This window comes from Petaurus breviceps, unplaced genomic scaffold (genome assembly GCF_028583685.1).
Source record: "Petaurus breviceps papuanus isolate PSGF00001 unplaced genomic scaffold, PetGlider_PUasm1.0 37, whole genome shotgun sequence".
NCBI lineage: Eukaryota > Metazoa > Chordata > Mammalia > Diprotodontia > Petauridae > Petaurus > Petaurus breviceps.
Genome location: NW_027186296.1, coordinates 85,968,963 through 85,982,791, shown reverse-complemented (window position 1 = coordinate 85,982,791; position 13,829 = coordinate 85,968,963). Strand labels below are relative to the sequence as shown.

The window sequence follows — 13,829 nt, the reverse complement described above, 5'->3', positions numbered from 1 at the left end:
ATCTAAAATTTAAGCAAGTCTTTATTTGAGGCAGTTACTGTCATGCAATGTCAGAAAAAATTAACTGGTGTCTTTTTTCCTTCTATATATTTATCTTCAAAGGGTTAAATAATGCTGAAAATCAGTTCTCTCAGTTTCACAATAGCTGCATTTTTTCATGTGACAAAGTTCACTTTACAACCAGCTTCAGACTCAGCACTAGAACCTTTCAAAAGACTCAATGGCAGCACATTTACAAATATACTATTTATAATGAATGCAATTAATACAGAATGATTTATAAAAAAGCAAGGCAATTTTTATATAGACATAACAATCAACAGTACAAGTGAGATTAAAAGTACATATTTTTGTGGACTGTTTACACTTTGTTTAGCTTTTAACCACAACTGAATGTGGCCAAGTATTTTCCACAGCCTAAGTTCTGTGCAGTCCTGGTTAAGACCTACACATCAAAAGATGCACTGATCTCTGCTGGAATAAACCCCCAAACCATTAGATATTGTTTGTAGATACTATCATGTTTGTAATTGTTCTAAAACTGTTGTAAATTTGTCGTGTTGTGCAAATGGCTGCCAACTGTACATCTAATTAAAAGCAAGTTTTGACATGCATATTAAAGATACAACTGAGGTACACTACTAACTATACAAAAATACTTTGCTGCATTCAAATTGTTGAATTACTACAAGGAGACTTTGTAATCTGTGATATGTTAAAAGGTTGCACTATTGTTCAAAGTCAAGAAATAGGGGATAACTCATGAGAATTAAGATTATTTGATGACATTTCATAATCTTTGTAATTAAAATTTATATTGAAAAAAGTAGGTACTTTGAGGAGTAACCTGAAACACTCCTCTTTACATTGTAGTTTTAGATAATACAAAGCGGGGGGTAGTGGTAATCATTTTTAAGTGCTTACCATTTGGGACAGATTTGCTTGAACAGAAGTATTCCCCAAAATCATTAGAAGAAAATGATACATATGGCTGATGCAAATGCTACTGGTATATTTAGCTTTCAAAAGTCTGAACATGCACATTTCTACATAACACTGGCTAAGGGCAAAGATGGACAAGACAGCACAGAAATCTAAAGGACATTCATTGAAGCACCAACTATTCTACAATAAAACTTTCAAAAAAGGATCATTTTTAGGTTTCCCATAACATATAACACGATAAAAATGTCACTCACATAATCCTATTATCCTATCAATATTAGGATCGCTCTTCAAAGAACAATCTGAGGCAGCATGGTGTAGTAGAAAGAGCCCTGGACTTGGATCCAGAAGACCCGGGTTTGAGTTCTGGCTCTGACATTTACTAGCTGTTTGACCCTGGGTAAATTACTTAAGTCTCAATTTCCACATCTTTAAAGGATGGTAATAAAACTTGCACTACCTACTTAGCTCACAGGATTACTGTGAAGAAAATACTTTGAAAACCTTAAACGTGAGCTATTATTATTATTAGTGATATAGAGATGACCCAGCTTTTAAAATTATTCTTCCTTATCCTTCAGTAGGAAGGGGGAGGAAAAAATGTCTTTCTTTCCCTCCAAGCCACCATTATTGTCCTACTCTGAGATATTTCTTGGTTATAACTGAGTTGTTCAGATTAATTTCATTTACTTGGATGTAAAATTTATGTGAGATAACACATTAAAAAAAAGTTTTTCTTTTTCTTTCTTGGGTACCAGTCAATTCTTATTTAAATAGATTTTAAATTCAGTAAAACTGACTTCACATATATACACATGTATATATGTATGTATACATACATACACATACAAATTATATTTTCTATTTATTTTGCAAGGTTTTTAATAACTTGTGATTTCCCCTTCATAATTATTGTTATCAAGTTCACACCATACTATATTCACTAATTCACTAGTATTGACTTTATTACCCATGACACACTCATGACATATCTTATAAATTTTTAACTCTCAGGGTTACTGCCCTGAATTCCAGATGAATACCATGATTTTCTTACATTCAGAATATAAAGATTCTTGCCTCACTAAAGATTGTCACCGTTCTTAATCTCTACTAATTGACTCCAGAGGAAGTATCTGTTATAAGATCAGAGCAATACTGAAATGGAAAGTTGTAACTAAGGCATCTGGTTCATTAACTTTCTATTCATTATTGTAGAAAGAATTATTTTATCTTATTTTGCCTAGCAATATCAATTAACTACTCTTGCCTATTTTGAGTTGTACTGTTTGTCTCTCCATTGTAAATCTTACCACGAACTACTTGTACTGACAAGCAAAAGTAGTCTGCCAGCTGAAATTTGGCACAATATACACACTAAAAACCAAAGGGATGCACAAAACATAATGGAAGATTTGAAAAAGTAGGTACACTTTAACTAAACTAAAAAAGTTTATCCATTTTAACTGATTCAAAATACACAATAGGATAAATTAGACACATGCAAGCAAACTATCAAAGCTCATTCCAATAACAGTATCCAACCTTTAATATTACAATTACAAAAAAAATGCATTTTATGCGTATTTTTTCTTCCTAGAGTTTCCATCTCATATTGGTTTTATTTGTATTCTTTATTTCCACAAAACTCTTTATTATTTCCCCTTTTTACTGCAGGGAATAACCACCTGGGAGACAGGCAGACAGACAGATAGACACACACACACACACACAACACACACATACACACACACATCACCTCCTTAAAGACTAAGTAGCATTGCCGCTTAGCTACCATATATTAAAAGAAGGAAAACTTAAAAAAGGATCTGTTTCATACTGTAGTCTTCTTCTACATTTTTTGTTTTATTTATTCACAGGATAATGGAGAGACTGGTCATATTTTCTTTAAAAGAAAGCAGCAAGCATGTTATTTTAGGTAAACCAACTACTCATCCCATTGCAATTTCAGGAAGAGGGTCAGCTCTGATCATACATCATTTTAGCAAGACACCTTAGAAAGGTGAAAATTCATATCAAGCTATTTACATATGAAACATCTTGTTTAATGAGCATAGCCCAATTAAAGTTCATGCTTGTTTCTGGATAGTAGAGGCAAAGAAATCCACGTGCTGTTTTATAAGGAGGCAGCCATTAGAAGACACTTGACTTATGCTCATTAGAAGTCCCTACAATGGCCCCTCATTTTCTCTTTTTCAGGTAGCTTCAGTATTATAATAAGATTATGTTTATCTTTGCCCCACTGTAATAGATTAACAAAGTAAAAAAGGCATTCCCCTTATTAAAGCAAAGGAATACCTATATTTTAAGAGATATGGGACATCCATTTTCATTTTAAAGAGTTATAATGACCACAAATCTTCCAATTATTTTTCAGAAGTTATAGATTATGGTCTTCAAAGTCCAAGTTTCAGCATTTTTATATTTTAACACCTTTATGCTGAGGGGAAAAAAACTCTTTGCTCTAGTTAGAGCAGTAATAAAACTAATTATTTTATAACAAAATTTAAACTGAAAAGCCACAACAGATGGAAAAAAAGGAAAAAAAAGATATTACCTGGTAAAATCCAGTGACATCTACAATAGTTTTACAGCACATTTAAGCCCCCTAGGGTTTTATATCTCCACCTGCCTTCCATTTAAAAGTTCTTCCTTATGAAAATGTCAGATAAATAAGAAGAGTGATTCTAGCCTAAGGCAGTACAATCCTTAACTGTACTGAGTTTTGAGCAGGGGAAACCATACCACCTTACTCCCCTATCTTGATAATTGATAGATTTGTTCAAAATACACAATTCCCACTTAAATGGCAATGGTAAAATAGCAATCGACAATTTATATCCATTACAAAGGGGAGTTTTGGGATACCAACTGGAATGTAACTGCCCTTTTAGTCTCCATGATAATGAAAATAATTTATACTGGCACTACAAAAAGAACAGTACTATAGGAAATGTGTGCCACTTAGACAACACTGTTAGCCTTAATGCAATATGGAAAAAGAAAAGATATCAGAGAGTACATGTACAACTTATAGTATTGCCACTGAGCTATCAAAAGTCTTTGCACAACTCAACATGTGCCTCCTGCAGTAACTGCGAAGGGAGAGGGTGAAGTTAAAATGAATGATACATGATACTGAACTGAATTGCTTGAAGCAAGTGCCCCAAATATAGGGAAAAGTGCATTTAGTTCAGCAGCAACACAACACAGTGTGAAGATATTGTGCTTGGATGCAGAAATTCCAGGACTGAAAGATGTACAAGGCAAGTCAAGATATAAAACCAGAGTACATTGTTAAATAACCCTAAAACTTACATATATTGCAGTGTTTAAAAAGTAAGAGACATTCAATTCATTTCCTTGTACAAGGATGGGGAGAAATCCTGAACATTATTTGATGTCATTTATGTCATAATAAATACATATCTATATAGGATTGTATATTTTTACATAAAGTGTGTGTGGATAAAATTTTCTTGCCAATCAAATTGTATTAGATTTTGTGTAACTGCAACTTCTCAAAATAGTAATTGCTTTTCACTATTTCTTCCCCCAATCTGAAAAGGTTATTTGTGCTAGAAAAAATGTCATGTCCCTTTTCCTCTCCCCCAACCCTCCCCAAAGGCTCAGTTCAGATATGTTTTGCCTCACAAATGATAATTCAGAGAAGCATAATTAGAAGAATTCAAGCGTTTTGGCTGCATCTTTTCAGGTTACCAGTTATTTCATTGAGCAAATCTTTTTGTATATAAACTAGCTGATACAAATTCTTCAGCAGAAGCATATAAATTCTAGTTATGATTGATTAAAACAGAGCAAATCAAAACAAATAAAAAAATCCAGTGATTTACTCTGACTGTAAACAATATATAAAAAACCATTTCTGTTTCAAATCTCAAAATAAGTTAAAGAAAAATTCTATCTTTAGGGCATATGACATTACAGGGTTCTGACAAGGAGAAGGGAAAAATGAATATGAAAAGTTGCAACAAATATTTGTACATTATTTTTCCTAATAGAAAGTCTATCTAACAATACTACTTTTGTCCCTTAAATTTAATAATTTTTTAATTTGTTGGCAAATGTATTAAGTGAACTGGTATTACATATGACTCAATAGACAGAAATCCATCAAATTCAGCAAATAAAACTCAAACAAGCATTTTGTACAGAATAAAAAAAATCTAAATGGCTATGATTCCTCTATTAGCAGAAACACATAATGCAGTCTTAATAAATCTGCCATATATATATCAATATCTACAGAGATACAGATATAGATATGAGACAACATTAATGCAGTTTATATTTTGTACAGTGTATGGGACCAACTGATTTGCATCAGACCATGGCACGATATGGACCTTGCATCTTTAGAAACTGAATGATGAAAGATGGTCCTCCTGCAACAATCTGAGGTGGAAGGTGACTGAGTGGACAGTTCTCAATACTCATGATTGACAGTTTGCTGCAGAGAGCCAACTCAAAAGGAAGGCCATGAAGGTTAGGGTTATCATTCAAATATAGCTCTTCTAGGTTCTCCAGTGTACCTGAATAAATAAAATTAATAAATAATTACTCAATGACTGGCAAATAGGAGCCACTTAACAAATAGATGATTGTTGTCTGGAGTTTGCTTCTGTCTGTGCATCCATTCCTCCTCCCAGCCTCTTCTGAGGATGCTCCTAAACTTCCTACAGTATAGTATCAAGAGACCCTTCTTAGAGTTGCCTCTCACTATTTCTCTATGTATTGACATGGTCAGTTTACAAATGTTTACAAACTTTGTCAAAATGTTAAGCTAGGGTATGGCCATTAAGCCATAATGAAGTCAATGAGCTTTAGTATATTTCTTTGGGCTATCCTTGGGGTAAACAACAAATAGTCTCTTAAGAAGACCCTAATGTCCACTGGATATTCAAACATGGTAGAAACCTTCAGGTTATCCTTCGATTTTCTAAATTCCCAAATTCTGTATTCTTTAATAAATGGTACCACTTTAAGGCCACTGAAGCACCACAGGGTGGTGGAAAAAATACTGGGTCTACATGTCTTCAGGTTCAAATCTCTTAACACACCACTTAATAGCCAAATGACCTTCAAGCATGTCAGAACTTGTCTAATCCTTAGTTTTGCATTCTGAAAAGTGGAAAGAGCACCTGCCCATCCCACTTTATGCCTTCGTTGTGAGACCTAAATATATAAGAACTCAAAGCTTTCATTAATACTCATCATAGCAGCCCATGAGGAAATGACCTTTTGGCTTTTAAGTCAAGAAATCTCTCCCACAAATGCTTGCCTTAAAGGGCAAATAATTCCTTCCTTAAATTAAGATTATACATAATCTCTTCCAGCAATATTAAATGTTCTAGAAGTATTTATTTCACAGAAAATCTTGTGTCCTTTGGAAGTACTAATACCATTAAGGACAGTACAAAGAAAGTTAGCTAAATCTTGGTAATTACAACACTAACATAGTTACATTAGTTTATAAACAAAGGTACTGAGCCATAAATACCGCTCTACCACATACCACTAATTTGTTTAGTATAAAGTTAATGATCAGAAATTATTTCATACCAATTTCCTCAGGAAGATGGGCAAGTAGATTCTCTCCAAGGCCAAGATGTGTAAGATTGGTAAGATGACCAATTCCTCTGGGAAGATTATTCAACTGGTTGTTCGTTAGGACTAATTTCTGAAAGATTAATCATTTTTAAAAGGAGAGTGTTACCTATTTCTCCTATGGCAAAGGGACACTTTAGGATACATATCTGCTAACTTAACAAAATACATTCTCACAGAAGATTCATAGAAAATACAACAGGACTATATTAAACCTTTACAAAACTTGTGAATTGTTCTCATTCAAAAAATAGAAAGCATGCTCTTATTCGTAATTATTTATAAACTAATCTTTTTGAATGCAGAAAATAAATAGGCTCCAGATCCCAGCCACTGTCATTGACCTCAGCTCCTAGGACCTTTCAGGGCCAAAGTCTGGGGTGATAGTCAAGGGAGAAGTTAATTTAATTTACATAAAGACATAAATGTGGCTTTATGGGGCCTCGGGGTATTTTTCTGGCCTGTGAGCCAGACTCCAGCTTTGGATGACTATTAAGGGGATAAGGGGAGCCACTGCTTCCCAAGAAATTAGGAGAACACCTCAAGTCTTCCCATGCCACCTAACTATTCTATATTTCCATTCCACTGACTATTCTTTATTCATGAATAACCAGTACCTGTTCTTCACACCAAAAACAAGGAACACTTCATAATATCACCAAGCAGGACACCAAATATGGTGACCCAAAGCACTTGACCACTTTTAATGTACAAAGAATACAAGTCACCACAAGTCCCACTAGTATGCTAGTAGCACTAGGTAGCAAAGTGCTACCCGGGTTGTAGAATATAATGCTTCTCCCTTTGACACAGGGTTGACTGTATGTAAAAGGGCACTAAGAAGTCAATCCACCAACTATCCCAAATAGACAATACTATGATCATAGGATTTAGAGTTGGAAGTCAACTTAGTGATATCTAATCCAAATCATTTACAACAAGTAAGGAACCAGAGGTCCAGAAAAATCAAATGATTTGCTCAAAGCAAAACACACAGTGAGGAGTAGACCCAAGATTTGAACCTAGGCCTCTGATTCCAAAATTTATATACTTTAGATCCATATCTGACAGGTTGTTTCGCAAAATATATTCACTATAAGCTTAGTATTTATGGTCCAGGTTTGATGCCACAGGTTCCCCACCTCTGTTCTAGATTTTTTATTTCTCATGGGGTCTTGAGGCACATTTGTTTCTTTCTTTTTCTTTGCATTTCAAGTGAGGCAGGATTGCAGCGAAATGTTTAAAGTTATGGAATAAGTTGCAGTCTGTACTTTTTATTTGTCCTTAACACACTGCCCTGAACTTAGGTATCTAGTGAATGTTAATATGAAATAACAGACTAGCTGAGCCCTCAGGTCTTTCATTCATTCTTATGATTCAATGCTTATGAAACTGATTCAAGATACAGGCCAAATTCAAGAGAGGAAAGTATAAACCAAGGACATACGACATGTGGTATATAGCAAACAGAACAAATTATTATTATATCATTTTACCTGTAAATCTTTAAGGTATGCAATTTCATTCGGCAAGGATTCTAGTTTATTCTCCTCTAGGTCCAATTCTCTTAACTTCCGAAGGTTTCCAAGGCCATGAGGGAGCTTCTTCAGAACATTATTTGACAATATTAGAACCTAAAGAGAAATGGAGGAATATTTTCTGGTAGGTAATACAAAGGAAAGGAAGTGGATTTTATATTACCATTGTGTGACTCAGAACTTAACAAGAGTCCTGTTTTAATAAATGAGCAGGTGGAGTACCAATGATGTCAGGTGGAAGAATTTTAAATCCTAAGGCTCATGTTTATTAGATGTGTTATCATGGGAAAGTTACTGATTCTTAATGAGCCTCCATTTCTTAACTGTAAAATATTGATAATAATAACTATAATACCTACTTCACTGGGTTGTTGTGAAAATCCAAGATAATAGATAATCATGGAAAACATTTGCAAACTTTAAAACACTGTACAAATGTCAGTTATTGTTAAAAGGAGAGTACATAAAGTACACAGTATTATTCTGTTTTTTTTAATGGGAAAAGCTATAATTTTTATTAAATAATTATTAATATCCCTAAAATCTCATTTTTGGGGAAGCAATCATGGCTATTGAAAACAAAAGTATTTTTCACTTAACTGGGACAAGGCTCACCTATTTGAAAGAAAAAAAAAGTTCAAGTTGAAATTAGTTTCCACTAAATTGCCCCCCCAAAAATGGCAATGAGTCAATGCTTTTATGTGCCACTACTTACATTTAATATTTTAAGAATTAACCACAAAGGTCTACCAAAATTATGATAAAAGATGACTCATTTTTCAAAAAGGCTTTCAAAATGTCACATGGAGTTAAATTATTCTAGATTAATGTTAATTTTTCTACTTGAATACCTTTTGAGAGTAAATATAGACCAATTAAAACTGAGGTAAACATTTTTTACAAAACTGCTTATAGCCTTCAAATATATGAACTATTCAGGGGGCACACATAACTCTCTCTATATGTAAACAGGCACTGAGCTGAAATCTCATCTTAGAGAACAAGGGTGAATTTGTTATAGGATTCTACCATATCTAATTACTATCTGTGCCCAAATATAGCGAACTATTTTAATTTAACACTCTATATATTGGATAATTCTAGAAGGAATCTAAAAAGTTGCATTCTCTCACAGCCTTACCTCAAGAGAAACGAGCCCTGACACATCCTCAGGGATTTTTGTGAGCTGATTGGTAGCTAAATTCAACTCTACCATACTGGTCCAAGTCCCAAAGTCCAAGGGAAGGGAGGTTAACTGATTGTCCTAGGAAATTAGAAAATAAACAGCATTCAAAATAGAAAAACTAGGAGTGGGAAGAAAGATGGAGGGACCATTACAGGAAAACTAAAAAAAAAAAATCCTATTTCTGTCATCTATAGACTTATAATAATATAAAATGAAAATACTTTCAAAGAAAAAATACTTTATATACTTTGTTGTTTAAAAGCCCAGAGAATTCCTCAAAACAAACTTAAGACTTCTATTTAGAGATTATGATGGAAAACTGCACCCAATATGTGATCATTTGCACCATAAATTATAAATGGAACAGCATTTAATGTTTCCAAGCTCTTGGTTACAGTGATGTTTTATTTGGGAGAGGAATACATGTATAAAAACTTAGACTGTTACTGCAGTAACAGTCTAAGTATTGGCTGGGTAATGACTTGTCAGAAATAAAACCTCTTATAGGAGATACTATAGAGAGAATTCTTAAGTATCCGGATGGAAGGATAATACAGAAAGTCCCTTCCAATTCTAAGTATTTATGTGCTTACATATGAAATGAATAAGCACAAAAGGGAAAAATGCATCTGAGAAAGAAACTAGGAATAAATCATGAATTCTTCTAATACTGGTCAGAAGTTTTAAAAGTGAAAGAAAAAAAATGAAGACCTCAACAAGAGACAATTGAAAAAATACACAAATGAATAAATATCTAGTCTTTCATTTAAGAACATAATCCATAAGAGATGCTACAAATAGAAAATATTAACATGATAATTCAAATTTTCTCTTTAAAAATTGTAACTTATTTTAAAAGTTTAAGCTTACTGCTTTTTATTCAAAAGTTATTTAGAAAACAACCAAATAAAAAATTCTTGACATAGTAAATAATAAATAATAAAAAAAAAATTTTGGCTTAGAAAAGTTTTCTTCTTTAGAAAAAAAGGGGAAGTGGTGGCTAGTTGGTGTAATGAATAGAGCACTGGCCTTGGAGTCAGGAGGACCTGAGTTCAAATCTAGCCTCAGACACGGAACACTTACTAGCCATGTGACCTTAGGCAAGTCACTTAATCCCAAATGCCCTGCCTTCCCCCCTGCAAAAAAAAAAAGAAAGAAAAGAAAAGAAAACAAGGGGAAGAATCAGGCTTTTACTTAGACTTTGAAATTTCTTTGAAGAAAAAGCCTTGTTAACACGTGACATAATACTTTAAGGGAGATTTAAGACAGGATTTGTTATAGATTTTTAACAAGGAAAAAAGATTTTAAAAAGCCTACTTTTTATATAGCTGTCAAACCTATTCGACATCATCATTTCTATCAAAATGTATTATTAAATTGACAAATGAATTGTATCACTTTCCTCTAAGTCTCCTACTTCATTCAAAAATATTCAAAATTAGTTCCATTATCACATGTCTAAATTAGTCACCAACTTCTGCCACTGAGCGAGATTTTAAGGATGAACCTATTTTTCTTAGTAGAAACATATTATTAGTAAATACACTCACACACACACACACACACATCCAAACATGAGGAGCCCAACCATAGGACTGTAATAACACATGGCACAAAAATGGATATAATTTGTTCAAATATATATACACAACCAGACACATATGTGTGTGGGGGAAGGAAGGAGAGAGACCAATGAGAGAAAGAGAAAGAGAGAAAGAGAGAGTGCTAATTATAGGTCTAGCTAGCTACGTTGAAAATAAATGGGAAACAGAGAAAAAAATAACACATTTCAAGTTGCATTGTTACCAGTGCACAAAGAATTACCAACAAAGATCTCCATATAACAGAAATTCTTACCTTCATGTTCAGCTTGCTTAGTACTTTTGCTCTGGAGAAAATTCCAAATGGAATTTTATTGATTCTGTTGTGTTCCATATTGAGGGAATAGATGGTGGAGAACTGAGATGGACCACCCACTGGATATGACTGGAAGCAATTTCTAGCTAGTGTCAAACTATTCAGATTCACAAGACTTGACAAGAGGCCCTGTAGAGTATGAAATATACAGAATTAGAATCATCCATAAAGTTACACATTCTATCATCTAATGATTCATTGCCTTCAAGATAGGAAGCAACAAGAAAATCTTAGACGATATATTCCAAACCACATGTCAAAACTGGTCAATTTTTAGAAGGGCAAAAACCAAAGAGTTAATATGGAGTAAAAAATAAGAAACATTTAAAGACATTAGTATTTGAAACTTTTCATTTTGATTTCAGAAGAGTAGTATAAACAAAGCTGGGTACAAGTGGTACCTAATTCTTTCTCTACTATGTATCTAATTCAAAGTCAAGTTCTCATAAGAAACTAATGCTCATAAGTATTATGAACTAGATTTTTTTCCTTTGCTTATTATTAACTCAAGTGATTTCAAATTTTCAGTAAGAACTTGACACTTTCAATTTGTTGATATTTCAGTTAGACCCTTAATGATTTTGCAAATTTGCATAGGCATTTTGAAGAAGTTTTAACTACCTGAAAGGTGATCCAGATACATGGATTACAACACATTTATTTATTTAAGCCTTATTTATTTATGTTTACTGTCAGTTTTTGTTGTTGTTCTTCAGTTGTTCAGTCATGCCCAACTCTTTGTGACCAATGGACTGTACTGTTCATGGTATTTGCCTGGCAAAGATAATAGCCCTTTCCTTCTCTGGTGGATTAAGTCAAACAGAGGTTATAGGACTTGCCCAGGGTCACACATCTAGTAAGTGTCTGGGACCAGATTTGAACTCCGGTCTTCCTGACTCCAGGCCCAGCATTCTATTCACTGAGCTACCTAGCTCTCTCCTAGGCAAACAGAAATTAAGTGATTTCCCAGGGTCACATGGCTAGTGTCTGAGGCAGGATATGAACTCAGGATTTCCTGACTCCAGGTCCAGCACTCCATCCACCGAGCCATTTAGCTGCCCCAAGCTTACTGTCAACTAATTATTTATTTGAAGGAACTTCATCTCATTGGTTATGATGTTGGGCAATAAATGAAAAGCTATTTTAATTTCAACAAATATACGCAAAATTTACACTTGTATTTCTCACACAGACTGAGATTTCAGTATATTCACACATTAACAATGGAAATCTCAATAAGATGAACTTTCATAAGAATAAATGTAAAAAAAAGTATAAAATGTATGCAAAATAAATTTGGAGGTAGCACACAGCAGTAGCAACTGTGAAAGTAGGGGGACTCAGGGAAGGCCACTCTTAGCAAGTCAGCATTAATGTGTTCTCATTGGAGACGTTCAGGTAAAGGCAAGATGAGAATTTGTGAGATATGTTGTAGAAGAGATACTTTTGGGTACATGGTTTGACGTAGGGTGGCAACTGAGGCCCTTAATTGAAAATCCGTGATTCTGTAAAGGAATTGTCTTATTTAAACTAACAAATATTTATTCTTCATACTTAAGCTATAAGTAAAACCCTAATTGATAGAATAATCACTGTTTCCCATTAAGATATTAGTCACTTAAGACTGTGGCACACAGACAAACTGGAATCATTATGTTCATTTATGGCCTAAATAGAAGACAATCTAGACACTCCAGCTCTTTGGACTTCACAATCCTCATCCTACTCTCCAGCCTGCCTCAAAGCTATCACCCACATAGGTTACTTTAAGGCGACAGGTACTTCATCTGTTACAGCATCAGACTATACTTTTTTATGGTGGCACAGTTGAGAATAGCCTGGTACTGGCCTCTAGTAAGGAATGCAGCTGAGTAGAATCTAAAAGCCACTGGCAGCAGAGCTAAGGAAGACTAAATTCAGATAACACAGCACAGAATGCTAATCTATTGTTATAGCCCTGGAATCTTCACTTGAAGACTGACAAAACTGTTCCAAATTATTTTTTATTATTTTGGCAGGAATCAACTAGGTAAAATTTTTATGGTATCTCTACATTTATTATCATTACTGTCCATTTTGGTAATGATAATAACCATGAGCATTCAATTCAATTTGCAGAATCACACAATTTCTGAGTTTGTTGAGACTCTACCAGTTATTACTTGAACCTATACCTTAAAAATATTTTCCACCTGATAGAGGGTTTGTGGGAATATTATCCTGGTATTTAGTTAGTATCACACTTATCTCAACTTTGTTACAATTGGTCAATGTTAAAAGGAGTATAATCTTTGGACTATTTGGTAAAAATTTTAATTGTGAATTTAATGTAAATCCCTTAGTGAAATCCCATCCTCCTGGTGGAGGAATTAATAATGGATTAACATAAAATATAGGAAACTGGTTTTAATGTGTGATCATGACAATTGACCAAGACTCCAATTTTAATTTTGTAAGAATGATAAGGGTTCTGGGGTGGTCATTTAAATTGGTTCCAAAGTTCCTCTTGTAAGTAAAGGAATGAAAAACTAGCTGTGTGACCTTGGGCAAGAAGGCAAAAAAAATAAATAAATATATATATATATGTAAGTAAA

The 13,829-nt window shown here is 33.8% G+C and overlaps 1 protein-coding gene across 8 annotated transcripts in view; it reads right to left on the bottom strand.

The window, feature by feature from the left end:
• Positions 1–276: 276 nt before the first annotated feature.
• Positions 277–13,829, bottom strand: part of SHOC2 (SHOC2 leucine rich repeat scaffold protein) — a 189,220-nt gene continuing 175,667 nt past the window's right edge. For all 8 annotated transcript variants that reach the window (XM_069098950.1, XM_069098945.1, XM_069098943.1 and 5 more), the window contains 5 exons: positions 11,176–11,364; positions 9,274–9,396; positions 8,091–8,228; positions 6,550–6,667; positions 277–5,519 (listed from right to left, as the gene is read on the bottom strand). In XM_069098950.1, the coding sequence (XP_068955051.1) occupies positions 5,311–5,519; positions 6,550–6,667; positions 8,091–8,228; positions 9,274–9,396; positions 11,176–11,364 (777 nt within the window). In that variant the 3' untranslated portion in view covers positions 277–5,310. The remainder of the gene's footprint in view (positions 5,520–6,549; positions 6,668–8,090; positions 8,229–9,273; positions 9,397–11,175; positions 11,365–13,829) is intronic.